Source organism: Grammomys surdaster, unplaced genomic scaffold (genome assembly GCF_004785775.1).
Source record: "Grammomys surdaster isolate TR1022 unplaced genomic scaffold, NIH_TR_1.0 167, whole genome shotgun sequence".
In the NCBI taxonomy this organism is placed as follows: Eukaryota; Metazoa; Chordata; class Mammalia; order Rodentia; family Muridae; genus Grammomys; species Grammomys surdaster.
Window position 1 is genome coordinate 8,133,329 of NW_021604615.1, and position 27,905 is coordinate 8,161,233.

A 27,905-nucleotide genomic window follows, 5' to 3' on the forward strand; every position below is an offset into this window, starting at 1 on the left:
CCTCCTCCTCCTCCTCCTCCTTCTTCTTCTATGCAGGGACTGTCTGTCTCTTAATTTATCTCTCTCTTCCAATCTTTCTATCTCTTTCTCTGTGTCTCTGTGTGTCTGTCTATCTGTCTGTCTGTCTCTCTCTCTCTCTCTTTCTCTCTCTCAGACTGGCATACTGAGGGGTTTCTTTACACATCCATGGGGTCAGGGGAGGGGAGGGGACCCTGGCTGACTTTTTCTCTAATGCGCTTTGACTCAGAGCCAGCTCACTCATTCATTCATCACCTTTGTCATCTACTTTGTCTCAGCACGCTGGGGGACTTCCGGGTATCATGATGTCCAGAGCAGAAATGGTAGCTTCCTAAACATGGGGCACTTGGGGTGCCCAGCTGTGGCTCTGCTTTTTGGAAAGACTAGGCTCTCCAGACCTTGCTTCAGAGAGCAGGCCACATTTGTGCATTTTCAGCACCTGGAACAGCTCCCAGCACAGCCCCAATGCTGCAGGGTGACAAGTGCCTCTGTTGGGGACATTGAGGTTAGGGACCTGTTAACTCATCAGATGATCCTTGTTGATAAAAAGATGGTGTTTTCTTCCCAAGCATGTGGGTAACCCACCTGCCCTCAGCCTCTGTGTGTTCTGCCCACTTGCCTCTTGCCTTGAACTTAGCCTCTTTGTCCACTGCTACTTCCTTCTGCTGTAATGACATGGCCCTCAGGTTCCAGGATGACTAGCAACCTGGAGGGTGAAGAGGGTAGCATTCTGGTCAGTGTAGTTCCACCCTGGCTTGCCAGCATTGTCCAAGGATTACATGGGAGCTCCAGAAGCTTCAGGATGAGATTTTTCCCATTAGGAAAGGCTCTACGTTATCCCTGGGAGGTGTGTTTTGTGTTTCCAGCTGTGACTGGCTGTGACTGGTTGGTGGCAGTGTGGGGGAAGGGGAAGGGTCTTCATCAGTGTGTGACTAGCATGGATTGAGGATGTGGAAGTAAAAGACGGCTATGTAAGGTTGTGTTGGGGTCATGCAGTGAGCACGCATGTGACACATGTTGACAGCTCCCTGTGAGAGGAGTCTAGTTTCACCTTGGCAGGTGTTCGGGTATTCACCATGCTGTGAATTCTGATGTTGATCTATGCACTGACAATGCATGGTGCTGGGATCCATTTCTCTTGGCCTCTGGTGACTGCTAATTAATTGACCTGCTCCTCTGAGGAGCAGAGGAGAGAGTGGCCAGCACTCCAGATGGTGCCATGGTTCAGGCTGGCTGGGAATCTGGGTGACTGGATTCAGGAAACGGGTCACACACACAGCAGGGCTTGGGGCAAGCTGACAGGAGCCTTCTGATTTTGCCTTCTTCACAGCACAGTTCTGACTCTGGGGTTCAAACAAAAAACTTGAAATGAGGGAGGAGGGAGAGGCAGAGGACACCAGAGAACAGGGACACTGTCACCGAGAGCAGCCATATTGTCAGTGCATGGCCCAGCCCCTGGGGCCTGAGAGCTTCTGATCCTACACTGGGGCTAAAGACAGAGCTGCTTACTATACATGCTATGTCCTCCTTCCCTCGCTCCCTCCCTCCTCCTTCTTCCTTTCTCCCTTCTTCCCACTCTTTCTTTCCTTTCTTTCTCTCTTTCTTTCCTTTCTTTCTCTCTTTCTTTCCTTTCTTTCTTTCATTCTTTTTCTTTTCTTTTCTTTCCTCCCATTCTTCCTTCCCCCTCTCTTTCTTCCTTTCTCTCTTTTTCTTCCTTTCTCTTTCTTTCTTCCCTCCTTCCTTCATTTCTCTGTCTGTCTGTCTGTCTTTCCTTTTTGAGACAGGGCTTTACTGTTTAACTCAGTCTAACCCTAAACTCACTATGTAGACCAGTCTGGCCCTGAATTCACAGAGATCCACCACCTTCTGCCTCCCAAGTGCTAGGATCATAGATGTGTAACCACCATGCCTTGTCTTTGCTTGCTTCTTCTTGATGGTTGCCCCTCTCCTTTCTTCTCTGTGGCTGGCAACCCTGGTGACTTTTTATATCTCCCAAGACTGAGCACCAAGGCCATATACTTGGACAGATGTCCCCTGTTTGAGGAGGAATCACAGAGAGAGCTCATGCTTGGGTTTTAGGAGGTGTGAACACTTGGTGGATGATCAGGCAGGAAATGAAGGTTTGTTTTTCTGAGCCAGGATCTCAGTGTATAACTGAGGCTACCTTGAGCTCGTGATCCTTCTGTCTCTTCCTCCTGAGCTGAGACCCAGTTCACTATCACACCCCTGTCCAGGAATCCATCGAATCTGTATGCCTGCTTGGTCAATCTGGAATTGTGTCACAAGAAAAACTGAAAATAAATGTGGCCAACAACAACTTTAAGAAGGTTTTCAGCCTTATTAGTAGTCAGAGAAATGTAAATAGAAATAATTAATTAGAAATGTAAATTCAGGCAAAAGTTTTAAGGTACCAGTTTTATGCCATTGTGGCTACAGGGAAGTAGATGGCCACTGGCTAGGTATGTTTATAGGACAGTGTAGCATTTCTTCTCAGCATTTTAAAGTGTGAAGAACCGGGCTATAACACGTGTTCAAGGGATTTATCCTGCAGGAACACACATTTGTTAACAAGCAGCATATCCAGTCTCTGTAACAGCCACACACAGTAAGTACATAATACCACACCTCACAGGCAAACAACACACATCATGGGCAGGTACTGGGTGGTCTGAGCCAGATGTGACGCTGGGCCCTTGCAGGCAGGGATGGTGCAGAATTAATCTAGTTATGTTAGAGGCCTAGGGCAAGTACTCATGTGCGTATGAAAATGGGAACACGGTGCAGGTAGGTATGCAGAGGTGAGGGCATTGAGTGTACTTCTGTGCAGAGCTTGTCCCTTGGTCTTCTGGTTCAGATCCCACAGAGTGTACCACATGGGTGAGTATGTGGCTACACCCCTTGGGGCTGAGTCATTGATCAGCTGGCCATCAACTCCCCTCGGGCTCTGACTGTACTCAATGCTGAGTTTCTTTGGGTTGAGACTCTCCTCTGTCTTCTTCTCCTAGTTGGTGGCAGCCATTGTGTTCCTCAGCTTTGGGGTGGTGGCGGCATTCTGCTGTGCCATAGTCGACGGCGTGTTCGCAGCACGGCACATTGTGAGTACTGCCTTTGACTGGCCCGCAGTCTGTCTCTAGGGCTCTGTGTCCATGTAAAAAACATCTCAGTCACACAGCTGGGCTCTGACATCTTCACACAGGCTCCAGGTGAGCTGCTGTCACCGTCCTCCTCTTGCTGAGTCTGGCCCCAGCAACCCAAATCCTCTGCCTCTCACAGGTCACATATGTACGGCAAGCACAAACACATACCACACACAGAAGACACAAATACAACCACACACAGCAGATACAAACACACACACCACACACAGCAGACACACACATATGATATGCAGCAGATAGAAACACACACAGCCACACACAGTAAGTACATAATACCACCCCTAGCAGGCAAACAATATACACTATACACAGCAGACACAAATACACAGCAGATAGAAACATACACATCACACAGCAGATGCAAGCATCCTTCATCATTTTATTAACTGTCCTCTCTCCCACCCCTCCCCCCCAGAACTAGAGAACTCTTGTCCCTGCTTCTCAGTTTTGGAGCTCTGTGTCCAGGGGGCTGTCCTCAGCCTCCCACCACACTAAACACGCCTTGAAATCTCAGACTCTGCTCTTGTTTCATGGTTTCTCTTCAAAGACTGTTGCTTAATAGGGGGCCACATATATAAAATAGAAACCTTTTTATCTACAAAAGGACTTTAGGAGGATGTAGAGAGTCCTACTAGTGACGTAATTATGAACAGAGAAGAAGAAAGAGGAAGAAGAGGAGGGGGAAGAGGAAGAGAAGGAGGAGGAGGAGGAAGAGGAGGAAGAAGGGAGCAAGAAGGAAGAAGAAGAAGAGGAAGAAGAAGAAGAAGAGGAGGAGGAGGAGGAGGAAGAAAAGGAGAAGGAGGAGGAGAGGAGGAGGAGGAGGAGGAAAAAGAAGAAGAAGAAGAAGAAGAAGAAGAAGAAGAAGAAGAAGAAGAAGAAGAAGAAGACGACACTGCCCGTGTCTGTGTTTCATTGGTAGCCAGTCTGAACTTTGCCCCCACAGTGAGCAGCCATGCTTATTCACCTGTTTAACCACTGCAGGGTCAGGCAGGCTCACAAGTGCCACAGGCAAATGAACCAGCCAGGGTTCTGGCCTAATAGAGGAGACCGAAACATCTCAGAAAAAAGTACATCCAGTACGTCACGTGACAGACTAGGCTGTGGTGTGTGCTGTGACGTGACTGATGTGGCACAGTAGAACATGTGTCAGGTGTGATACAGTGGCTGGAAGATAATAACTGCACAGTGATGTCAGAGGACGTGACGTCATACAACATGTCGTGATATGCAGTGGGACATATGTACAATGTGATCTGAATGACATGTACTTGCCATGGTGTGGTGTGGTATGATGTCCTGTGACACAGGAGATGAACGTAGCATGATACGGTGTGATGTGCTCATATAGTGTATATGGTGTGACATGAGGTATGAGGAACACTATTATGACATAGTGGTGTGACTTTGTATGCACCATTCTAACCTCGTGGAAATTCTGTGCGAGTGTATTTGCGTGTCTGAACACATGTGTATGAGTGCACAAGCGTGTGTAGCTCCTCCAGTACCTGCAGTTGTGTGTTTAGGCATCTGGCCATCTGCACATAGACTACAGCGTTCCCCAAAGTATTTACCGACATTGCTTTAAGATTCTGTCCCTGGGTAGAGTATGGTTTTCCTTCGCAGCTCTTCAGCACTTGGTTGAGAGAAATCACCTTCCAAAGACTTCTGTCGCCAGGTACATAGTCGCTTGTTTGCAGCCACAGGTGTGAAAGGACCTCGCTCACCTTTCTGGCTTCATTGATGAGAAGAGTCTAAGAGGCAGATCTGTCTGTGTGGCCACCTGTTCCTCCCTGCATGTATCCATCTGAGCATGCCCAACTATTATACCCATCCCCGTGCACCTGGTTGTGTGGGGTGATTGGTCAGTCTTGCACCTCTGAAGAGTGGCCAGTGTAGTGAGAGTTCAGCAGAGGGTACATGAGCAGTAAAGCTGGGCCCCAAATCACAGCATCATCAGTCACCTGAAGGCCTAGACCCCCGGTATCCTATGGAGAGTTACAGTTCTGTGGGTGGGTGGGCAGAGTCCTGGTGACTCATTGAGGTCCACCCTCTGAGGCCACTGATATCATGCAGATGTACACTAAGCTGCTACCACGTGAGAAGATGGTGGGAAGACTCCATTCCCACTTTACACCATCATCTCTCCCTGAAAAGTCCACTGGGGAAGGATCTGTGTCTTGCCATTTTGTGATGAAGGCCAAGTAAGTCTGACATCCCTGAAGCATCCTCAGAGCTTGTGAGCCAGCTCTCAAGCCCCAGCTGTAGCCTCCTGTCTCCACTGTCCTCCCTGCATCACAATCCCACCTGTTCCCGACATGCACCACCTGGGCCAACGCCTCCCGTATGAATCCATCCACACCTAGCCTGGGACACACACACACACACACACACACACACACACACACACACACACACGCAGAGGTGCTATGCCTCACCATACCTGCTTTCTGATTCTCGTGCCTGTCTTTGTCTGCTGTCAGCATTACTGGAGGTTTCTAGACTCCTCTTAGGTCAGAAGTGGTGCTTTGAGAAATGTCACTAATATATAATAATGAACCCAAAGGAGAATTTACAGATTCTATGGCTTTATGACAGTCTACAAGTCCCAGGACCCAGCTGTCTGTCTGCTGCCTTAGCAACTGCCTACTCATGAGTCTGCCCCTCATTCACCCACAGCTCTAGCTTACCCTGGCTTCCTCATGGTTCAACACTTATGTCAGTTCCATGAATGTTAGAGACACAGAGTTGGGGACATGGTGAGGTAAGACATTGATGAGCTTATGTCAAGTGGTGGGGCGTGGCAGATGGAAGGCTGCACGGATGATTGGCTGGATGCGTAGGTGACTGAATGGCTGGATGCATAGGTGACTGGATGGCTAGATGCATAGGTGACTGAATGGCTGGATGCATAGGAGATTGGTGACTGGATGCATAGGTGACTGAATGGCTGGATGCATAGGTGACTGGATGGCTAGATGCATAGGTGACTGAATGGCTGGATGCATAGGTGACTGAATGGCTGGATGCATAGGAGATTGGTGACTGGATGCATAGGTGACTGGATGACTGGATGCATAGGTGACTGAATGGCTGTATGCATAGGTGACTGGATGGCTAGATGCATAGGTGACTGAATGGTTGTATGCATAGGTGACTGGATGACTGGATGCATAGGTGATTGAAAGACTGGATGAATATATGGGTACTTTGGATAGATGAATGAATTAGTCCCAAATCTTCCTTGTTCCTTCCTAGAAGAAATTTGTTTTGCTTTTAGAAAGACAGAAAAGCCTACTGCCCCGGCGAGGTCTAGAACACCTCTTGGCCCAATCAGCAGCACGTTCCTTGTCCTTGTGCCGATGTCTGCCCAGCAGATAGATGGAGGGTATCTGTAATCCTTTCCCCTGTGGACACCACACACAATTGCTATGGCAAGCAATAGCTCGTGTGGCCTCAGTTCTGCTCCAGTTCACGGAAGGCAAGTCTAAAATGGCCACTCCTGGTTGGGGATAACCAGTCCAACCCATCTACATTTATTTCTTTAGGAACCAAGGCCTCTCAGTGCAGGAAGATGCCAGTTTTACTCCAGTGGGACTGGGTACTTGTATGACGTCTATCAGACAGAGGTGAGTCCCTTTGGCAAGCATGCCTTCCACATCCCCCTTCTGTGTCTGGTTAAAATGGCTATATTAATTCACACAGATCTTCTCCTGTGTGGACATCAAGGCATCGAGAGCTAGGCGCTAGCCTTGAGAGTTCAGTGTCTGGGGTTCTCTTGGGAATCGCAGCTGCACACTTTCCTCTCTGACACAATGTTAGCACAGTGTTAGGATTCATCTCCCTAGCCCTGTGTGGTCAATTAGCATTCCATTAGCATTTTCACTAACTTAATCACTTCGGTAACACATGTGCAGTGTTCAGGGGATTCTCTGGCTCTCTGGGCTGGGGCAGCTGAAGTATGACCTCACTCTTTACTTATGTGAGATGCCAGGAAGAGCAAGCGCACACAGCAGCTGACCTGTGAGACCAGCCCAGGTGGGTACTGGCAACGTGGTTCAGTGGGGGATGCTCCACGCCAACGCTGTGGAGATTAATGTTGGTTCAGCTAAACAAGGCTGCTCACACCGAGTGCCCAGTCCAGGGCGAGGCTGGAATCAGGAAGGCAAATGGGTCACAGATTCTCTCATCGGTATGTTCTATGGTCTTCGGACCAGCAGAAGGTTGAAAATGTATGTGCTGGGCATTCCAGAAAAGAACTGTCTGCGTGCTGTGAAGGATGGGCTGAGATTCTGACAGCCCTGCCTTGCCCAGGTCGGCTCTGCTCTCATCTGTCTAGTCCTGTCCAGTCCCATTTTGCCCTGCCCTGCCTCACCCTCCCTGTCCCATCTTGTCCCACCCTACCATGGGTCAGTGAGTATTCTGGCAACTCAGCCCTGCTCCTGGGCAGGAGAAAGTGTTGGACATAGGCCGCCCACTTTGTAGGCTAAGGTATGAACCTGGCTGTCACTCTACCCCAGGTCACCTGCTACTCTTTGAACGGAAGGTGCCAACTGAAGGTGAAGAGCAACACATGCTACTGCTGCGACCTCTATGCCTGTGGGAGGTAAGGCTGCATCCGGAGTCTGTGTGCACACATGTAAACATGCTCAGCATGTAAACACACACATACACGTGCGTGAGCACGAGACAGACCCTGCGCAGGACAACTGTCCGAGAATGAGCGAGGCCCCCACTTCTTCCTTCCCGTATCTGCTTGCACTTCCTGTTTCTTCCCTCTGGATCTAGTTTCAGCATCAAAATGGCAGGTTGGTTGGGTTTCCACCCAAGGGCGCACGGTGTGTGGAAATACCCGAAGGTTCCAGAAGGACCACATACCTTGAGGCAGCTGGCCACCAGGTGGCAACCAACACATTCCAGCTGCATGCTGCTCCGCTCCCCCTCAGGGCTGAGACCCACCTACAGCTTTTTGTTGTGATACACATGGGGAACGAAAACAAAAACATTTGCTTATTATTCTGGCATGAAGGGTAGCTCAGCCACTGTAGCTCCAGTTGGCTATAAAGGGCCCAGAGCTGGTAATTTAGGATGTCCTGTGTCCATTTTACACCTCACTGTGAGGCCTGGCAGAGCCTCCCTGACCAGCCCCACCAAAGGTAGATGAATCCCCAGAGAAGCAGGGGTCTCTAACTTGTTTGAGATGTTTTCACCTGTGTAAGAAGAGACCAGCACTAGAAGAGCCAGAGGCCTTGGGCACTAGGAGCTCCAGGGTTTGTGGCACGGCCTGTCACCTGACTGTGATCTGATGATGAGGGCAGTAACATTTTTCCCTCCTACAGCACCGAGCCCTCACCTGCCTACTATGAATTTGTGGGTGTGCGGAGCTGTCAGGATGTAGTCCACCTGTACCGGCTGCTCTGGGTATCCACAGTGCTGAATGTACTGGGCCTGTGCCTGGGCATTATCACAGCTGCTGTCCTAGGGGCCTTCAAGGACATGGTGAGTGCTGTCTTCCTATGTGTTTCCAGCCGGTCAGTCCTAGCCCAGAGTTCAGGACCTTCCCCTTCAAGAGGGCTCAGCGGCTCCCTTGACAGAGGAGGACCCAAATGCCAGGTGATCTGCATGTCAGGTGGCAACTAGGACTACCAAGCAGTGGTTCTGGAAATGGCTCCTGGCAACCCGCTGGGTGAATCTTCTACCACCCTCGTAGGCAGGAAGAACTTGTTGCCATCTAAGAACAAAACTTTACTCTGTCACTGTGGGATTCATGGCTGCCTGGGCGTAGTGGTTCTGGGTAGGGCTTAGACCCCATTTTAACACGCTGAATGAGAGCTGAAATTCACCCCTACCTACTTCTCTCTGAGCCAGCCCTACTGAATCCACCCTTGAGCCCTAGCCGCTGTCCTAACACCACTGGTAGAACCTCCCTTCTGTCCTCTCAGGGTCCATGGCTAACCCTTTAGGGTTTCTTCCAAGTCCAAGGGCCACGGCCTGAGTGATTCTTGTTTTGCTCATCCTGCGGTCCCAGGGGTGTAGGCCATTGGTTTTGGTCTTCAGCAGCACCCCAGAACTCAACTCTTCCTTCTCAGGTTTCTTGTTGCTAGGGAAATTTAGGGGATGTCTTGGGAGGTCCCAAATTCCCACAGTCTAGTCCCTGGGGTCTACCAGGTTGCCTCTTCAGGCTCCAGGTGATGACTCCAATCTAGAGACCATGTGTAGAGGATGCTGGACATTTCTGTGAAGTCATGAAGAGAAGACTGGCCTACTCTTCATGGCTTGCGTTAGGGCTCCGCAGAAGGCCAGGCTGCAAGTCTGACAAGTACCTTGGGTGGCTGTAAGGGTTAGGTGGTCATGCCCCTGCCTCTCTTCACAGGTCCCTCTGTCTCAGCTGGCCTATGGCCCATCGCCACCACCTCAGATCCTCTACAACCCTGCCCAGCAGATCCTAGCCTACACTGGCCTGTGCCCTCCATCTATGAATGTGCCAACCTGTTCCTCCTATCCTCTACCACTACAGGTAGGTGTGCTGTGATGTCGGTAGTTATTTCTGTGGGCTTCTGAGTAGACAGGGTAGGGCTGTGGGTAGAGACGGATGGACTTTGATGCAGATGATAGGGAAGAGATCCCTTGAGGCTGGGTCATGTCATTTTTGAGGCTCGTTGCTGCTCGTGGCAAATGTTATTTCTGTAGCTGTTTATTTTAACTATGAACTGGCCTCATACCGGCAAGGGGGACTTAGGATGCTAACAGCTGCCTGTTATACAACTTGTAGACCAGTGAGTGTTCTACGAGGAGCCAGGTGTTTGCCAACATGCTGAATTCTATCTACAAAGATGTCAACCCTGTAGAGCTCATGCGTTCATTGCTACAGACCCTGAGAACATCAGGGGCGTGGTCTGAAGTGAGATCCTGTTTGAACAGAGCTTTGCTTCTTCTATTTCCTCTCTTGGCTTTGGCTTCTTCATGTCTTCTGAAGCTCTGCTGGCCACGGGTAAGATGGCCCCAGTGGTACTGTACTGACTTGGACTTGCCATTGTGGATTTGTGGGGCTGTGATCCTCCTGGCTATGTCATGTAGAGACCCCTAGTCGTGACAAGTGAATCATCTGTAAATGTTGCCCAGTGTCTCTTGTGGGGAGATTGAGATCCCAGGTCTAGACAAACCTTTCTAAGTGGGACGATGCCTGCTCACGCAGCCTGGCTGGCCTGCAGCCTGGCTGGTAGGTGGCTTGTCTTACGGCACCAGCAGAAGCAGTTAGGAGACTCCCAGAGCTGTGCTAATTAAAGGTCTGTCATCACGCATCATGTCATCGTTGAATTGAGTTTCTTTGACCTGTGGGCCTGGTGAATGGGGTGAAATCATCTGTTTTGAAGTCACAGGTCCTCAGGTATTCCCCAGGAGACCTCTGTCTAACGTGCCATACCGACATGAAGTATGAGGCCTTGCCAAGCAAATGACAGTTTGGGAAGGACATGAATGTCCAGCTCTGACCATCTTGGATGGAAAGAGCTTCCAGAGTCCTAGGATTGACCCCACATCGTGACCAGGTGTGAGCAGCACTTGGGAGTCTTGTGACCATCGGGGGTCCACATTTGTGAAGTGAGAGATGACAAGTGTGTAGAGCTGGAAGAAGACATGGGAGCCCCCTAGTGTCTGGGACCCTAAAGTACAGCTTCATTCTGTTTTCCAGAGCTCACTGGTGCCCTGGGCTCAGAGAGTGAGGTCACCGTATTGCTGTTCTGCCCCTGCAAGGGCAGCTCCCTTTTCTCTGTCCCCCAGCTTCCTCTGACTGCCTAGACATGGAGCTGGGGCTGTAATTCCTGAACTGCTTGGGTCCTTTGGGCTCTGGAGAAGGGATGCTGCGGTGGTTCATTGCAATGTCGGGGAGTGGGTCTGGTTTTTCAGTGTGACACCCCCAGGCTGTGCTATTGGGGCTTCACAAAAGAGAACTGGACCTTCATCCATGAGAACTACAGGAATGCCTAATCAGGGAACATAAGGCCATTTAGGATAAGGTCTGCTCGGGACTGAATCTCTCCTCTCTGGAACATTGGAGGCAGCTATGTCCAGGATCAGGAAATCAGACGGTCCTGGTGATGACTCCAAGGGCAGCTGAGCTGGTAGCACCAGCAGAAGCTGCTGCAGCTCCAAGGTCTCTGCCTTTCGATGCAACTTCTGTGTTGGCTCCAAGAAGGATCTCCTCGGTCTCCATTCCAGGAAGGATGCTATCACCTCAGGCTGCAGCTCATCCTGAAACCCTGCTCTGCTGTCCTGGTCCTTTGGCAAATCCACACATGCAAGACTTAGTACTGTCTCTTGGTAGACCTGATAGGGTTCCCTTAGCTGCTCTGGCTGCCTTTAGACACAGAGACCTACCAAATCTCAAAGATGCCAAGATCGCGATTCCAGAGCTCAGCCTGTGCAGACAGTGTTTTCTTTCAGAACACCGGATGCTCCAGAGGGGATGGTGATGAGCGCGGGATGTGTGGTCCCATTTCCTCCTGCCTGGAGTCCGTCCTGCTGCCTTCCCGCCTCTCGGTCTTGAAGGCCTGGTCTAATGAAGAATGGACAGCTGTGGAGGCCTGCTGGCCTGCTCTCACGGGATGAGATTCCCCATGAGGTACTCTTCCCTGTTTCAGATGGAAAAGGACAAATACCCCATGTGGTGACACATAAGACACAGTCCTTCACCACAGATACACTTTTGGGAACCTAGAAGATGACTTACCAAGTTCCATGGACACTTGCTCTTCTACTTTCTGGGACCTTTGTGTTTTCAGAACGGAGGCTTCCTTTCCTCCCAGAGGAGGGCCGAGACCCCGCCCTCTGGGCTGAGACCCCGCCCTCTGATCCAAGACCCCGCCCTCTGGGCCGAGACCCCGCCCTCTGAGCCAAGACCCCACCCTCTGGGCTGAGCATCTTTCCTCGTGGCAGCATGTATGAGAGTATAATTGCACACATGTTTAGTAATCAGATTTCTGTGGAAACAGGCATATCAGATAAGCCGTGTGATCCCTCGGAACAATGAAACGAATGCTTTCTCCACTGGCCAACAGAGACAGAACGAAATATTTTAAGTGTCCTGTCAAAGTCATTAGCAGCCAGCAAACATCGTTGCATAATAGAAGGGAGTGAGATGGCTATTGAGGGTGTAAACACGCAAAACCCCCAAAATGTTGAAGGGGTCGGTACCTAACCCAACAGCTTGCCCAGCATGACAGCAGAGGTTAGCTTGAAGGGCATTTCTGGGGCAGCAGTCCCTTCCCCTGCTGTGTTGGCAGGACTGCCTTTATGGGGCCTTGTTTAGTGAGGTGCTTTCCTCCAAGTTTCCCAGTGGTTTGCTCTGTGTTCCTGGTGGTTTATCTTGTGGCTCGCTCCTGGTGGTTTATCCTGTGATTCCTGGTGGTTTGTCCTGTGGTTTGTGGTGGTTTATCTTATGGTTCCTGGTGGTTTGTCCTGTGGTTCCTGGTAGTTTATCCTGTGGTTCCTGGTGGTTTATCCTGTGATTCCTGGTGGTTTGTCCTGTGGTTCCTGGTGGTTTATCCTGTGGTTCCAGGTGGTCTATCCTGAGGTTCCTGGTGGTCTATCCTGTGGTTCCTGGTCGTTTATCCTGTGGCTCCTGGTGGTTTATCTTGTGGCTCCTGGTGCTTTATCCTGAGGTTTCTGGTGGTTTATTCTGTGGTTCCTGATGGTTTATCCTATGGTTCCTAAGGGCTTGTTCTGTGGTTTATAAGGGCTTGCTCCATGGCTTGTGCATCTGCCTATTTTCAGAAAATAGTGGAGTGGACAGGGCAAGAAGCCCATCCTAGTAGATCTAAGAGGACAGTCTCTAGGCATGCACTGCCCCTGTGCTCATAAAGATGCACACACAGACTAAGGGGAGAAACGAGAAGATTCGAGGGCCAATAGTGAAACTTTTTGTGAAATTTGTCTCCAGTCAGGGAGACATTCTCAGCTTCCAGTCTTCCTTCCTTGGGAAGAAGTGACTTTGGGACAGACATGCTGCCAGATCCTGACTCCAGCATCAGGAAAACATGGCTAGCTGGCAGCCAGGGGAGCATCATACAGCACACAGGAATCACTTTAAAAAACACATCTCAAAATTCACTTTATTTAAATACTGATTTTAAGTTTTAAACTTTTGGTACTTAAGAAGGGAAAAGAAAAAAGAAAACACTAGAGAAGATTTATTTCAGACCAGTGCTACTCCCCAAATTTTTCTTCTCATATTAACTTTGATCTTGGAGTGTTTATTGTGGTGTCAGAGATACAACCTCAGCAAATACATATATAGAGATTTGTTTTTACTGTTTTTAAAGATTTATTTATCATGTATACAGCATTCTGCCTTCATGTACACCTGCATGTCAGAAGAGAGCCTCAGATCTCATTACAGATGGTTATGAGCCACCATGTGGTTGCTGGGAATTGAACTCGGGACCTCAGGAAGATCAGCCAGTGCTCTTAACTGCTGAACCATCTCTCCAGTCCAATGGTCCACTCTCCTCAGGACCAAGGAAGTACTGTTGGGACTGTAACCCATGGTCACACTTGGGCAAGTTTCTTTCTCCTTGAGGGCCTCTGTCTTTTTTTCTTAAGGTCTGCAACTGATTGAACCAGGTATCCCAACAGTATAGAGGGTACCAGCTTACTAAGTCACTGATTAATGTTAATTACATCTGAAAAATACCTTCCTTAAACTACTAGATTATGGCTGTCCATATTTGACCACTGCCATAATAACCACCGTGCTGTGTTGGGAGTGTTAATGGTCTTGCTGTCTTTAGTGAGTGCCAAGGTCCTGGTTGTAGGTTATCCCTGGTTCTTCTCGTCAGTGCTAATAAAAGCTGACTGGGGTAAGCAGGCCAACCAAGCCAGGAGTTTTGAGACCTTCCTGTGTCCCCAACAGCTTTAGAAGCCATGTTTTTGCCAATCAAATGCCGTCCAGGCTGACACTTGACCTCTCTTGGCTGTTCTAGGCTTGAGAGACTTCCTGAGAGGCCCGATGAGCCGGTGGCTCCTGGTCTGGTAGGGTGCTGGGTCAAGGTGGTGCTGGCGTATATTCTGGACAGTGTAGCTGAGATCCCCCACCTGCTGATCGAGGACGCCTCTCTGTTTAATTGCAGCCCTCCAGTGCCCCGCCGGCCTCGTCCTCTGCTGACCTCTCTCTGCCTGAGGACACAGAGTCTCCCTCCCAGTGCCACTCCAGCCACGGCCATCCCCATATCCCTTCACGTTGCACACCGGCCTACTTCCTCCCAGGGGAGAAGCCTCCCCCCTACGCACCCTGACGCGGAGGAGGTAGTAGACTAAAAAGCAACATGGTTTGGGGTTTCCAGAAATACAACAAAAATAATAAAGCCACAACCAGACAGCCGCTTCTGCTGCCAGCCTCGTAGAGAATTCAGGAAGCATCGCAAAGCTGTTGCCCTTCCTTTGGGGACATCCTCTCCAGCACAGGCCAGGAGCAGAGCTAGCTAGCTGACTGGCCTCCCACCACCTCTGCTGTCCATCACCTCTCCCTACATGAAGACCACCAGCAGCAAATCCATACTAGACGCCAGCCTCCTCGTCTGGAAGGGCTTCTCTGCATCCGCCCATCGCCCGTAGCTCTGTTTCACCCTTACCATGGTCATGGCTAGTTATCAGACACTATCACCCTGCAAAGAGAAGGTAGCCAGGCATTTCTTTAGGTGAGGATTGTTCCTTTGGGAAACGCGTTACAGGTAGACAGACTTCTGTGAGCATGTCTCTGAGAAGGGACTGCCGGAACCGAACCGCCAAGTTCTACGTTTCTGATGTGAAGGAAACAAGCTTTTGAGTTCTGCCTCTCTGATAGCTCCCCCTTCTGGTCGACTCCAGACCTCACACTTGCTTTTCCCTGCAGTGCGCTGTTGATTTGTGGCCACTGGTTCAGTCATTGATTAGCTGTTTTGTGGCCCACCTTTTCCCTCTCTAAGGTCCAGAACTAGCAGGTTAAGGTAGAGGACCTGCAAAGATGTGGCTCCTGGGCTCCCTGCTGGCCAAGGTCACTCTGTCCAACAGAAGATCTTACAGAAGCAGGCTAGAAGAGGTTTTCTGAACAGTTTCCCACAAAGGCCCACAACACAGGTCCAAGCAGGGAGGTGATGGGTCTGTCTGTGCAGAAGATGTGCTGCAAAAACCCAAAAGCCGCCCACTGGTCCCTGAAGTGCTGAGACAGCCATTGGTCTGAGGACTGCTAGCTATGCACGGTCCTTATTACTGAGTTTGGCCTTGGAGCCTGAGGATGAGAGGGTCTTGGTTTTTGTTGGATGCTGACTGACCTTGGATCCAGCACAGTCTAGCTTCCCTACACTCTCCAGGAGCCTGCCCTCAGCCTCCCTAGGACCCTGGAATCAATATCAATAATGTTCTGCCAACTTATATTGATGTACTAAGATATTTAATGCTTCCTAGAACCACGGGTTCAAGGCCATTGTGAAAGTCTCCTTAAAGTTGCACTTGGGGCAGCAAGCCAAAACCCTCTCTGGACTTTGAACAGGGCCTTGGGCAATGCTCCTCAGCGGGGTCAGGGGTCAGTTGGCTCTGTCCCCTGCCTTGGCATGTTTCCAGAGTGCACAGTTAAGCAGGTCTCACAAGGGACATGCTCCAGTGCTGGCTGAGGAAGGTCGCATCCTACACAACAATGGCAAGATTCCTGTTCCTTGTGGGGGTGAGGTTCAGGAAAATGAGGGTGGCCAGAGGCACAGAGAGGTATCCTTGATAAACATGCACATAGTAGGCTCCCCCCACCCCGCTCCTGCTCCCAGGACTGAGATAAAGGTTGCCCCGTCTGTATAGTGATTGTATAGAGAAGAGAAGAGCTAAGTTCTGGAGGCTGCTGGAAGTAAGAGTCTGTAAGACATCAGCACCTCCCGGTTACAGGACTTCACACCCTCTCCCTAGCTATTCTTAAATTATGTCACCCTGTTTTGTATTCAGTAGTCCTATGTTCCGGGTCCAAGGGGTTCTACTTCTGAACATAAAGCTGGCCCTGGGGCCTTCTTAGAACAACAAAACTGCTTGTCTGGGTATAGAGCCCATGCCCACTGGAGCCAGGAACTATTAAGAAATATTGAACTCCCAAGGTCAACCATCTTGCTCCTTGCCACAAGAATGTCTGTCTTCCTCATCCCTGCCACAGAGAATGTAAGGCCCTGCATCCCAGTCTCCAGAGCAGCCCCTGTAACCCACACTAATCTATAGTGTGGCCAGATACACCGACAGGGTCCTTGCCTTTGTGTGGACGAGGCTGGGAAGCCAGCTGGAGCCTGTATGTTCAGTGGTTCATCCCTCAATGGCTTTGCCTCTTCGAATTGTGCTGCCCGAGGGTCTGCCCTGTGCTTGGCTTCTGCTCTGGGTGGTGAAGTTTGCTCGTGGCCATTCATTTTGTCACCGAATCTATCAGTTGCAGCTGATTTTGAGTTGATGGGAGATGGGGTTATTTCTGGGTCTGTGCTATGGTACCCGCTGAGCTCCTTCACCTTACCAGATCGGCCTGAGTTGGGGTTCCACTTGTACCATCTTCCCTGCAGGTCACTGAGCCATTATAGCCCTGCTAAGACCCAGTAGCAATAGTGTGGCCATAGATGGCATTGGTCCGAGGGCATGCCTCTGTGTGCGTGTCCCTTCTGATCAGCAGAAGCTGTTCTACTGGGCCTGCTTGGGTCCTCTGCTTGCATCTCTCTTGGTTGGTCCCTCTACCTGTAAGAAGTCATTGTCTATTCTGGACAAGGGACCCTGTGATCCTGGGTGTCTCCAGTATCTTCCAGTGAGATCACTTAGCCTTCTGTTTCAATGTGTGATCTGCAGGATTTGTGTGTTTTGGAAAATACAGTAAAACAGTCTGTCCTGCAGCAGTGGTTCCTAATAGGTGATCTTTGCCCTGGGTGCATTTGGAAAAACCTGGAGACATATTTATCAGATTATCTTTGAGAGGGGTGTAATGGAGCCCAGGGGAAGATGGGGTGCAGACAAAGGTCCTGCATACCCAGGCCCAAGAAAGCAACCTCAAGGATACAATGACTACAGCTCAAAGGAGATGATAGCCCTTCCCTGGAAAAAGAGACAATTTTGTAACCAGTTCAGACCACGGACCACACAATGTGGCCTACTCTCTTCTTTCAAAGTCTGCATCATCCTTCCTCAAAGGTTCCTGATGCTCTCCCTGGGGCTCCGGAGTTTGGCCACCTGGACTTAGGGAAGAGAGATGCCAGTGGTGGGAAGCTGGCAGATGGATTATGGCTTTGTTTGGTATAAGGCTTGGTGCCAGCCGAGGCTGAGGATGGATCATCAGAGAAGAGAGGTGTCTGTGCTCTTCCCACAGTGGTGCCTCCCCAAGGCAGATAAGGAATGCCAAGTATGTGCCCGCTCCCTGCATGTCTGTGTGGTCTAGTTCCAAACCAGCATGTTTCTCCTACTCTGTTCTTGGCCCCATGACCTGGAGAGAATTGGGGGTGGTTGGAGGACGTTCGTGAGAACATTCCATGAGAACATTCCAGAATCGCCTCCGACACAAGGGGAAACCATTAAAGGTCTAAGGGGATGCGGCCTCACCAGCTGAAGACAGAGCTGACCTCTAGAGGGTTGTAGGCATTTGAGGCGGCCTGAGGACAAACGAGCAGGCTCAGGATCTTGGGTGGGACTGTACTTCTGGGAGCTGTGCTCAACAGTGTTGTTCCTGCCCTGTCTTCACCAGAGCTAACAGGGTGCTAGGGTTAAAGAAAATCAGTCTTCCCCAAACTTTTCTTCTGAAAAATGGCAGCTCGGAGACACTGAGCAAGTGGCTGTGTTTTTGAGTGTCCTGTAGCCCAGCAAGGGCTTAGTTCATTTGGCTCTGCTCAAAGCCTTGGAACAGGGACAGACAAGAGGCAAATGGCCCATATAGGGAAAGACAGGGAGAATCTATACAGGTGCCGCCCCCACATTTTGGTTGTCAGGGGCAGTCCTAAGAAGGCTTCTATGTGTGGGACTGACAGCAGGGCCAGGCAGAACTTGGTCTCCATTTGCAGAGTACATGGAGGGTCTGCAGTTTGCTGTGAACCCTGACTTTAGCTCTGAGCATCATTTGTGTGAGGAGAGGATCCTAGCTAGTCCACAGCTGTCTGTTCTGGGACTTGGGGGTCCCAGGAAAAGACATCCAGCTGTGGGCTTCCGGTACAATACTCTCAAAGTGCATTTACCCCCAAAGCAGTTCTTCTAGGACAGACAGTGACCAACACAGGGTTAAAAAGGTTTCTGTAAATATTTTATTTTCCATATTTTAGAATCAGAAAGAAGCATGTGGTAATAAAAATAATAGAGAATTATTTTCTTCACATCCGTTCTGCTGCAAACTGCCAGACCCTCCAGTCCAGCCCCTTCCAGCCAGCTCCCACCAGGCCATGCAGCTCTCCGTGAGCAGCCGGTGACCTGATCCCAGTCCCATTATGTACAGATATGTTACAAGGCAAAAAAAAGAAAGATCTCAAAAAAAAAAAAAAAAAAAAAAACAAAACGCCACAAGGGCGGTAGCCCACCTGCTCCAGTGTTACAGGACCTTTCGAGAGGAGCCAGTGCTGTGTGTCCAAACCCTGCTTCGTTTTTTGACCTCTCGCAGCCCAGTCTAGGGTGTGGCATGTTCCACAGGTGGGCAGGAGTGGGAGGTGATGTCACTGTGCTTGTATGAGGCCGTATCCAGGTCCAGGGTCTTCCCGTTCACCTCCAGAGTCATGCATCCACGGTAGAAAGCAGTGACGGGTGCAGAAGTCACTGATACTTCTGAGCAGCGGGAGAGCAAACACTGAGCCAACGGAGGGAGCTCAAGCCCGGCCACACAGGACTCCCCACCCTCCATATCGCTGAGGGCCAGCCCTGCCCACACTCTCTGAAGGGTAGGGCGTGTGGTCCCCTTTTTGTTATTATATCATGGGGGATGCAGACCTTACATGCATAAAGCAATGGCCCCTAGGCCTGCAGCCGATGTTCTGTTGAGTATCTCCGTGTCTTGTGAGTTTCAATGCCCTTGATTCTTATTGGTTAAAACTAAATACCTGCCCGTTAGGGCAGGGAGTCTGCGGTTTGCTAAAGGTAAAAGTCCTGTGCATACCTGCTACCCCCATACCAGTCCTGCCTGTGTATGCAAACAGGATGCTGTTGGCTGTCCTTGCTAGCTTCTGGTAGATGTGTGTGGATGGGCAGTCACACTGTCAGCTACTAAAGCTACAGATGCCTGCAAGTATTCAGGTACCCCATTTTGCATCACCTGGTAACCGTCCCCTCTGTGTTTGGGCTCCTGGGCTCCCAGACAACACTTCAATGGATAGCTCAGAGAAATGCCTGCCCAGAGGAAGGATCGAACTGTTAAGACCCCTCACTATAACCTTAGTACAGAAGCCAGTGAGTAGGACGACCTATAGTTCTGGTGACCAGAACCCTGTGTCACAATCATCGTCACAGCCCCCGTGTGAAGCAAGTCAGCCAGAGTGCTCCTACCTGGCAGGCCTCCAACATAGGTGCGCACAGAGCCCTGCAGATGTGTCTTAAGTGTGCCCAGTCGCTCCTGCAGCTGCACACTGCTCACTTCGCTCTGGCCCTTAGTGCCATCCACTTCCAGGGTGGCCTCACCATCCCGCAGAGAGACAGTGACGGTGTGTTCCTGGCTGTCACACACCTTGATTTCCATTAGTGCCAGGGCAACATCCTCAACTGCCAGGACCACCAACTGCCGGGGACAGAGAAGCAAAGGAGTCATATAGGGGTCCTCTATCCCGGTTGAGGCTGACCCCATAGGCTTGCTGTTGTGTCTTACTAGCCTCTGGTCTTTGTACACTAGTCCCTTCTTAGGGTGTATGGTAACCCTACCTCTGAGGATGTCTAGGCACCCTTGTTCTTCCCTGGGCTTGGTTTCTTTGAATGCAAAGCAGGGAGCAGCTAGAAGGTGATGGGAGAAGATGGCTCAGTGGTTAGAGTACATGCTGCTCTTACAGAGGACTTTCATTTTCTTCCAGCAACCATATTGATCACAATCATCTCTGACCCCAATTCCAGGGGATCTGCTGCCCTCTCCTGGTCTCCATGGGCACATGGTGCCTATACACACAGCGCAGGCAAAACCTTTTGAAGTCCCTGGAAAGCTGAGGGCATGGGTCACCCCTCCCCAGCCTGAGCTGACTTCTTAAAAGGATGTAACAGGTGTAACAGGATACATTTGTCAGCTGTAGCCCGGTGGCACCAGCACTGGGGAAGATCATACACCCTGCCTGCTCTCTCTGGGGTGAATAGTCTTTGCTGGCAAGAGCCTTGGTCTGAGGATCACACATGATAGGGGTGGGTTGAGACTCCTGGCAGCATGAAGCCTGGGACTCTTGGTGGCATGTATCATGGAAATTAACCCTGTTGCTGGTTAGTCTAAGTAGCAAGCAGGGCTCTACGGCCTGGGTAAACGGAGATAGAAACCCTCTTGTCTGAACATCCCTCTTAGGAACATGGGAGAGAAGAAGATGGTTTTCCTTTCTCTTTCAATAGCCTCATGTCCTATAAGCAGATAGCTGGACTCAGTGGCTTGATATGGTTGCCTGGCTGAGGAGCCACTGGACATAGCCTGCAATGAAGTAGAGCTCTGCCTGAGGGGCAGCTGAATCCAGGGCCTTACCCATCCTCATCATCTGAGACGCTAGCGGAGCTTATGGCTAGGCTCGTAGTGCCTCTGAAAGGAAGTGGAAATCTCAGTGTGCTGGTGACATTATTTGACTCCTGTATGTATGGCTCAGTGCTCCTGTGAGACACCCCACACTTATGGCCCAGCAGTAGCCCACACCGTACAGTTGTGTCTGTGTGACTGCATAGCAACCTTGTCCCCAAAGTCAGAGGGGACCGTAGCTGTGTGTACTCAGATCTGGATCTGAGAAGGTGTCTCCAGGGCAGGGCAGAGTTCAATGAGTCAATATCCCAGAGAGTGAATGGGGGCCTCAGGACCTTTCCTCACTGCTTGGTGCCAGGGACGAATGGGTGTCTCTCAGGATTTTCACTGAGGTCAAAGGGGGTGGGGTAGGGTTGCTCTGCGGTCAGCACGTCCTAGTCAAAGCTGGCCCCGTTCAATCCTACCTGCTTCTTGAGCTTCTTTGTAGAGTGGTAGTCGACCAGGGCCACAGAGAGGGGGATGACATCATTGTCCCCGACCAGTGCCAGCAGCACCCCCGTGTCAGTGGCAGGCCGAATCCGAGCCACAATATCTATTTCCCAGGTGGTTTCTGTGCCGACATCCAGCGATGTTCGGGCTGCAATGAAAGCGGCCCATCACAAGGGAATTCAAGCGGCACAGAGACGAGAGTGAGCAGCACCCCGGACCGGAGCACAGGGAACGACAGACAGCTCTGCACACTCTGGGAGGGGACCTCCTGGTAAGAAGGCAAGTGGAGAGCACACAACAAGGCTGTACCCCAAGACCTGCCAGTGTCTCAACATGTCTGTTGAGTGGTACTCGACCAGGGCCACAGAGGGGGACGATTTGTTTGTCCCCCACCAGTGCTAGCAGTGACCCTGTCAGTGGCAGGTGACTCCGCGTGGCACCTTCTATTTCCTCAGCATGCAGAACAGAGTTGAGAACTCCAGCACTGATGTAGACTATCAACCCGTGGGCATTGGGGACGTCTGATGGCTTCTCCCCACCTCAAGTGTCCTCTGGGTAACAAAACCTATCCAGGGAGCTACAACTTCAGCACCAAGGGCCATCGTCTCCTCCTGCAGTTCTCAAAGCACCTTCAACAGTCACAGCCAACGTGCTAACCTCCCTTCTCCAGCTCCAGGAGACTCTATAGCATGCAAGTTGGCTGGAGAACTTGAGGTCACGCTCGTGTGTGACTGGGAATAGATGCTGTGAGGTGCATCACTCCAGCAGGCCCTATGTTTGTCTGTGGTCTGGGTGCCTTGGCTTAGCGGTCCAGAGCCTCGTGAACTTATTTCCATATAATACTCATGGGTGCCGGCGCAGCTGCGTGATGCGGCATGTCGTGATTATTAGGGGGCGGGATGAAACCCTCAGTCTTCATATTTAAATCTGTACTTCGAGAACTCCATGGAGTAGAGGAGGCCTCTGGGAGTGAATCCAGGTTGTCGGCACAGACAGAGTCCACCTCACTGCCCTCTATAGTATACCAGAGGGTGCTGAGGCTAGCCTGGGGTCTCCTCCCCACTCATAATCAAATCAAGTTCTCTATCCTGTACTAGATGATATCCACAGGGTCAATTCTCAATAGTTTATCAAGTATATGAAGACAGATTGCAAAAAGAAAGAATAAAAACACTGTCTCCTGACAGAAGAGGCCAAGTGTATCCCACCTAGCAGGTGACTGACCAAGACACCTGACTCTGCCTGTCTGATGCATTTTCTCAGTCTGGTGACTCACCAGGCATCGTAACTCTCTCTCAGAACTTGAGGATGGGCGGCCCCAAATGATCCTCAGTGGCTACTGTATTTTAATAAATTATGGGCTCTCGTTTAAAGGAGCGTAAGGGCTGAGTGCCAGACCTGTGCGTCTTTGGTCATGCTCAGGACTGGAGGATAAGTTTCCATCACTGCCATACCCATTCATCAAAGAGCGGCAGATCTCATGCACCCCCCTCCTCTACCACATCCTCGAGGAGCACAGCAGGATGCAATTTGTCAGCTCCGCTTTATCTCCCTGTGGGCCTGAGCACCGGCTGCAGGCCCCTTCCAAGGGTGATAAAGGCTGACCCTCCTGACTTCCTGCTACATCCTCTTTCCACCTCTAAACTTTCTCTGATTTATAAACCTCATGAAGTCCCCAGCCAGCGAAGGCTTGGCACACTTCTGAGCACTGTCACACGCATTCAGACATGTCCAAGGTTGACCATCCAGATTTTCTTCCAGGTTCTCTCTGGGCTTGCCCATTCACTTCTAGCCGTTGGACTGTGTCTCCATTACTTCCTCTCCCATGTGAAGTCCAGAGAGCTGTCCTGGGAGCTGGACATTGCCTGCCCTGCTGAGCCCTACCCCAGCCTGTGGGTAACCTGTGGGTAACCAGCTTGTCCCTGGCACTCACTGAGGTAGGGTGCATATACTTCAGCATATAGCTGCCTAGAAGTCCCAGCACAGCTAGCCCTAGGTAGGGCGACACCCACTTACTGTAGTTGAGGCTGTAGAAGGCAAATCCGTTCCCTGGGAAGAAGGAGCCCCTCTCTGTCACAGAGAAGCACTGCATTTTTGTGTTTGCCTTGACTGTTTCCTGGATGGCGCTGTCCTCCCCGTTCAGCCAGTTCCAGCTCCTCATGCACCCGTCCAAGCGAGGGTTAATCTGGAAAGACAGATGACTGACTCCTGGCGGCTTCCGGAGCTAGGACACCATAATGGCAGACTAGAGCAAGAGCGGTTTTGCCCTAGCACTACATGATCTGCAGGCAGGGCCCTCTGGCTTATGTGTGTGTGAATCTATAGCGTAAACACAACTTTAGGGAGTTTTCACGAGAGAGCTCTTCAATTTTCAAAACATTTCAGGACACCTCTATCCATGCAGGCCAGGAAGACAGGTGATGGTGGGGCAGCCACCTGCTCTGTCTGTGACTGTGGGTGGGAGGACAAGGTACCTGCCACCTGACTGCGCCAGTCGGGAGCATTTTATTGTGATTGTGCCTTGCCCCTTCCTTACTCGGGCCAACAAAGCATAGCTAGAAAAGTCAGCCCAGGGGAAGGGATGCCAGTCCCAGCTTGACCACACGCTCAGTGTGCAAACTATTACATCATCAAATCAGGTCACCCTTATGTGTCACAGATCTGCAACAGTGTGTTGGATGTTAGAGACCGAGTCACTGTGAGCTACCAAGCCGGTTTCTATCTGCAGCGGGTTTTGCCGTCCCCCAAACGAGGGTTCTAACCACTGGGCTCAGAGACAAATGAGGAACGAAGGTCAGGCATGGCACAGGACGGAAAGAAACAGGACTTTGAAAAATGGCAAATAATAATATAATAATATAATAAAATCATCATTAGAGCTTCCCCCACTAGAAATCTAGGTATGGCTAGCAACCCAAAATGGTACATCCAAAAAAGTTTATTATTCCCTTTGTCAAAATGACATGCTTTCTCTTTACTGCAAAATAATTTTTTTTTTGGTTATGAAGTCAGATGAAAACTTAACTTAGTATCATGAGAGGTGGCCGGAGATTGATGCATAATACATCAATAGTTATTGCTGTCCACTGAGTGGCTGCCAGCATGGAGATCCTGTGGCACCTTGCTATTGTAAGACTTGGGCTCAGTGAGAGGGCAAACCCCTGTAAGCACAGCCAGGCCTGAGCTGCATCCTCCTCCGTGTCGGGAATGGACTTACCGGCTGGACGAGGTCACTCTCCTTGAAGGGAATACCACCCACGGTGAGGTTGAGGTGATACAGGCCTCTCTCCAGCTGGAACAGTTCCCCAGCTACCGCGATCTTCATTACGGCATCTTTGTTGACCTTGATGACAAGGTTACGTTCCAGCTCTTCCACAGAGATCTGAAAGGGTCAGGCAGAGGGCTCAAGTGGATGGTCACTTCTGTAAGGCCTCAGAGCAGATCAGCCGGATCAAGTGCACCAGACCTCAGTGACGGCCATGCCATGCTACCTGTGTTTAGGAGCCTGACATATGAGACATGCTGGTGTCACCTGGGCCAAGGGCACCTGACCTCAGGGGAAACAATGTCCAAGTTCTTTGGTCTAGGAAGTCTGACCTCAGAAGACCACACTACGTCACCTGTATCCAGGAGGAGCTAAGCCTTGTTCATGGCCTGGGTTCTCCCCGCACCCTTCTTTCCTCAGAGGAAGTCACTACTGTGGCTCTCCCTTCATGAGCTCACAGGTCAGAGACCTGAAAGTGGAGGCAAGAGCATCCAGTGAAGAGGGCCAGCCTCCCCAACACATTTGGCATTAATGTCAAAACAACACATAGCTTTTTCTAGAAGGCAGTCACAGAAAGGTCCTGTTTATGCTTATTCTGGTTTGAAAGAACTTGAGAGCCGTGTCTGATGGGGTATAAACCTCACAAGAAACCACAGCCTGGCTGTCTACGGTGCCTGCTCTAAGACAAGCACAGCGTATTAACCGCAGTCTAACCTGTCTTGGGTAAAGTGAGGTAAGACCTGCTCACTCACTCTGTCTTCTAAGTAAGGTCTTCTTCACATCTGAGACCCTGGACGCTATGGACCGGCACAGAGAGTTGCCCTCAGAGGCCTGTGTGTCTGTGAGGGACTTCCAGGCTACAAAGGGGAACCTGAGTCCTGCCAAGTGCTGGGTCAGAGCCAGACTGAATCTAATGCCAGCTCCATGTTTGAACTGTTCTCACCACACGTGACATAAACACAGTGTCAGATAACAGCTGCAGCCCAGGCCCCATGTCCTACACCACAGACCACACTGTGAAGGGCACTATGACCCTGGCTTTTGTACAAGCTTGTCATCAAGCTAAAATTCCCTGATTAAACAAGCTTAGGTCTCTCGGCTCTGACCCCAGCCAGTACGGCTCCTGTGAGCAGGATATCAGCATGGGTTAGACATAGGCTGTGTGCCCTATGTCAGTACTGTAAGCCCTGAGCTGATCTCATTTGATTTAGCAATGGGTCTTCTGCTGTCTAGGCTCCAGAGGACCAGGACCAGAAAATGAAGCTCCTGGCTGCCCCTCATCCAGTGTCATGCAGATGACAAACTTCCACCCAACAGTGCCACTGACTCTGGGATCCATAAAATAAGCCCTTATGGCAGAGAGTCCCAATCTGGAAGACTTTTATCCCAAAGTTGGTGACGACGCACTATTGGCTGTGCTCAAGGTGAGCACAGTGTGCACTGTGTCTAGGTGGTAGATGCTGTGCTGGGTGAACAAACTGTGTTTTACTGATGACGGGTTCTCCACTACATGAGAAGAGAGTACTTAACTTGCTCACTACAGAGGCATCACGTGGTCCGACACCCAGGACAGGGCCCCGCCTGTCTGCTTACCTGGTCTGGCAGCCCACCTGGCCAGCACAGGTGACTGTGGCCAAGTGCCCATAATGGCCCAAGAGGATGGGATAATTGTTGCTAAAGAAGAACTAGCACTTCCTGCACCTGCCCACAGCCTTCACCGGCTTCCAGATTTCTACAGCAGAAACCCCAATATGTCTTCAGTGCAGCCTAGGTCTGAATGTCAGTTCACTCTGGATCTTCCATTGGTGTGTCTACCTCCATGGTATACATGACTCCCACCCCCACCTCTGTGGCCGATGCGACCTCAACTCAACCTCTCTGCTACCTACGACGTGCTCCATGTCCTGATGCCTCTTGAAGCATAGTGTCCTTTGCTCATCCTCAGCCCTGAGGTAGCCAATCTTAAACACCTCCGGCCTCACCCTTGCTCAGCCAGTGAGCTGTCTATAGCGTGGCAATCCCCATGCTAGTGCTGTAGTTGGAAGAGCATACATATGTTAAAAATTTCTAACCCCTAAATATTGGTGTCTAGGATGGAGTAATGTTGAATAATCAACTTGAAGCCTTGTGGGAATGTACACTAGACATGATGTGACAGGTATACTTAGTATCTAACCCAGTCTATCAGAAGGGTAGAGTATGAACGGCTGGTCAGGGAACACTGGGAGGGGCAGACCTTGGCCTCTTGGGCTGTTCTATTATTGAGCCATGAGTTTAGGGTGTGTGAGTTGTCATCTAGACAGTACCATGTCCCAGTTACTCTTCGAGACAGCTGTCCTTTCCTGGGTCCTATTCCAGGGTTGTCCCCATGGCTGTGTAGAGAGAACCCTCTCCCCTGGCTTCGTTCCTCGTGGACCCTTCCCTCTGCTGCTACAGAGACACTGATCGCTCAAAGTCAGGAAGAAGAACAGACAGCACTTGGTAACTGGAGAGATGGCAGGGGAGCCTTACTTGTCTACAAAGTAAAACATTGTGTCTTCATTGCTAAGAGGAAAAAAAAATCATGTCTGTTCTTCTTCCAAACATTAATTCCCAAACCTGTTTTACTGCCTGAAGTATAGGGTATGTTTCCAGTGTGCATGTTGGGGGGTGGGGAGTGGGAGCACTGTGCATCACCCCAGCTCCAGTGGGAACAGCAGTCAGAGCTGAGGGCAGAAGAATCCCCTGTGAGCAGATGAGCAAAGGAGTCTGGCCCCAGCAGCTCAGGTGCATGCGTGTTTTGAGTTGGTTGTACCTGTGCCCTCTGGTATCCCATAATGCTTAGCCATCCTCAAGCAGTTATTCTAGTATCTTCTAGGCCAAAGCTGCATGGTTCTCACATGAGGCCCTTTCTGAGTAAGCCACACTCAGCCAATGAAGCAGAAGCTCTGGGTTAACTAAAGCAGGTGTCCTGCCCCTGGGTCACACCCAGCACCAAATGCCAGGGATAGCCTTGGCTTTCCACCTACCGTTTGCCACATGCCGTGGTTGATGGTTGGCCCACTGCTGGTGATGCGCCCGACACCATTGTACCGAAGCTGCAACTCAAGCCGCCCCGCCCTGAGGCCCAGGACAATCCAGGTGCTATCCGAACGGCCTCCAGCGAAGAAGAGGACTCCTTCAGGGTCAAAAGTTCGGAAGTCAAATTCAGCCAGCAGCCTGGAAACAGACCCAGGAAACAAACTGAGGCACAAGGCAGGTGCGGCAGGGCTGCCTGGGGCCCTGGGCCCAGGTAGACTTTGGCTCCTGTGGTACTTTCCAGAATGTGGGGAGTGGTTCTCTCAGAAGTCTCAGGTGG

General features: G+C 50.6%; 2 protein-coding genes across 2 annotated transcripts in view; one reads left to right on the forward strand and one right to left on the reverse strand.

Annotated features, from left to right (window-relative positions):
* The window catches only part of Tmem255b (transmembrane protein 255B), a 26,386-nt gene extending 11,847 nt beyond the window's left edge, over positions 1-14,539 (forward strand). Inside the window, exons 4-9 of the mRNA XM_028766365.1 lie at positions 3,024-3,113; positions 6,722-6,802; positions 7,694-7,779; positions 8,513-8,672; positions 9,547-9,690; positions 14,300-14,539. Coding sequence (XP_028622198.1) covers positions 3,024-3,113; positions 6,722-6,802; positions 7,694-7,779; positions 8,513-8,672; positions 9,547-9,690; positions 14,300-14,464 — 726 coding nt within the window. The 3' untranslated portion in view covers positions 14,465-14,539. The remainder of the gene's footprint in view (positions 1-3,023; positions 3,114-6,721; positions 6,803-7,693; positions 7,780-8,512; positions 8,673-9,546; positions 9,691-14,299) is intronic.
* Positions 14,540-18,419: 3,880 nt separating this feature from the next.
* Gas6 (growth arrest specific 6) overlaps positions 18,420-27,905 on the reverse strand; it is a 29,733-nt gene continuing 20,247 nt past the window's right edge. The window contains exons 10-15 of the mRNA XM_028766381.1: positions 27,577-27,766; positions 24,521-24,685; positions 23,320-23,488; positions 21,279-21,451; positions 19,668-19,896; positions 18,420-18,953 (exon numbers count right to left, since the gene is read on the reverse strand). Of these exons, the coding sequence (XP_028622214.1) occupies positions 18,799-18,953; positions 19,668-19,896; positions 21,279-21,451; positions 23,320-23,488; positions 24,521-24,685; positions 27,577-27,766 (1,081 nt within the window). The 3' untranslated portion in view covers positions 18,420-18,798. The remainder of the gene's footprint in view (positions 18,954-19,667; positions 19,897-21,278; positions 21,452-23,319; positions 23,489-24,520; positions 24,686-27,576; positions 27,767-27,905) is intronic.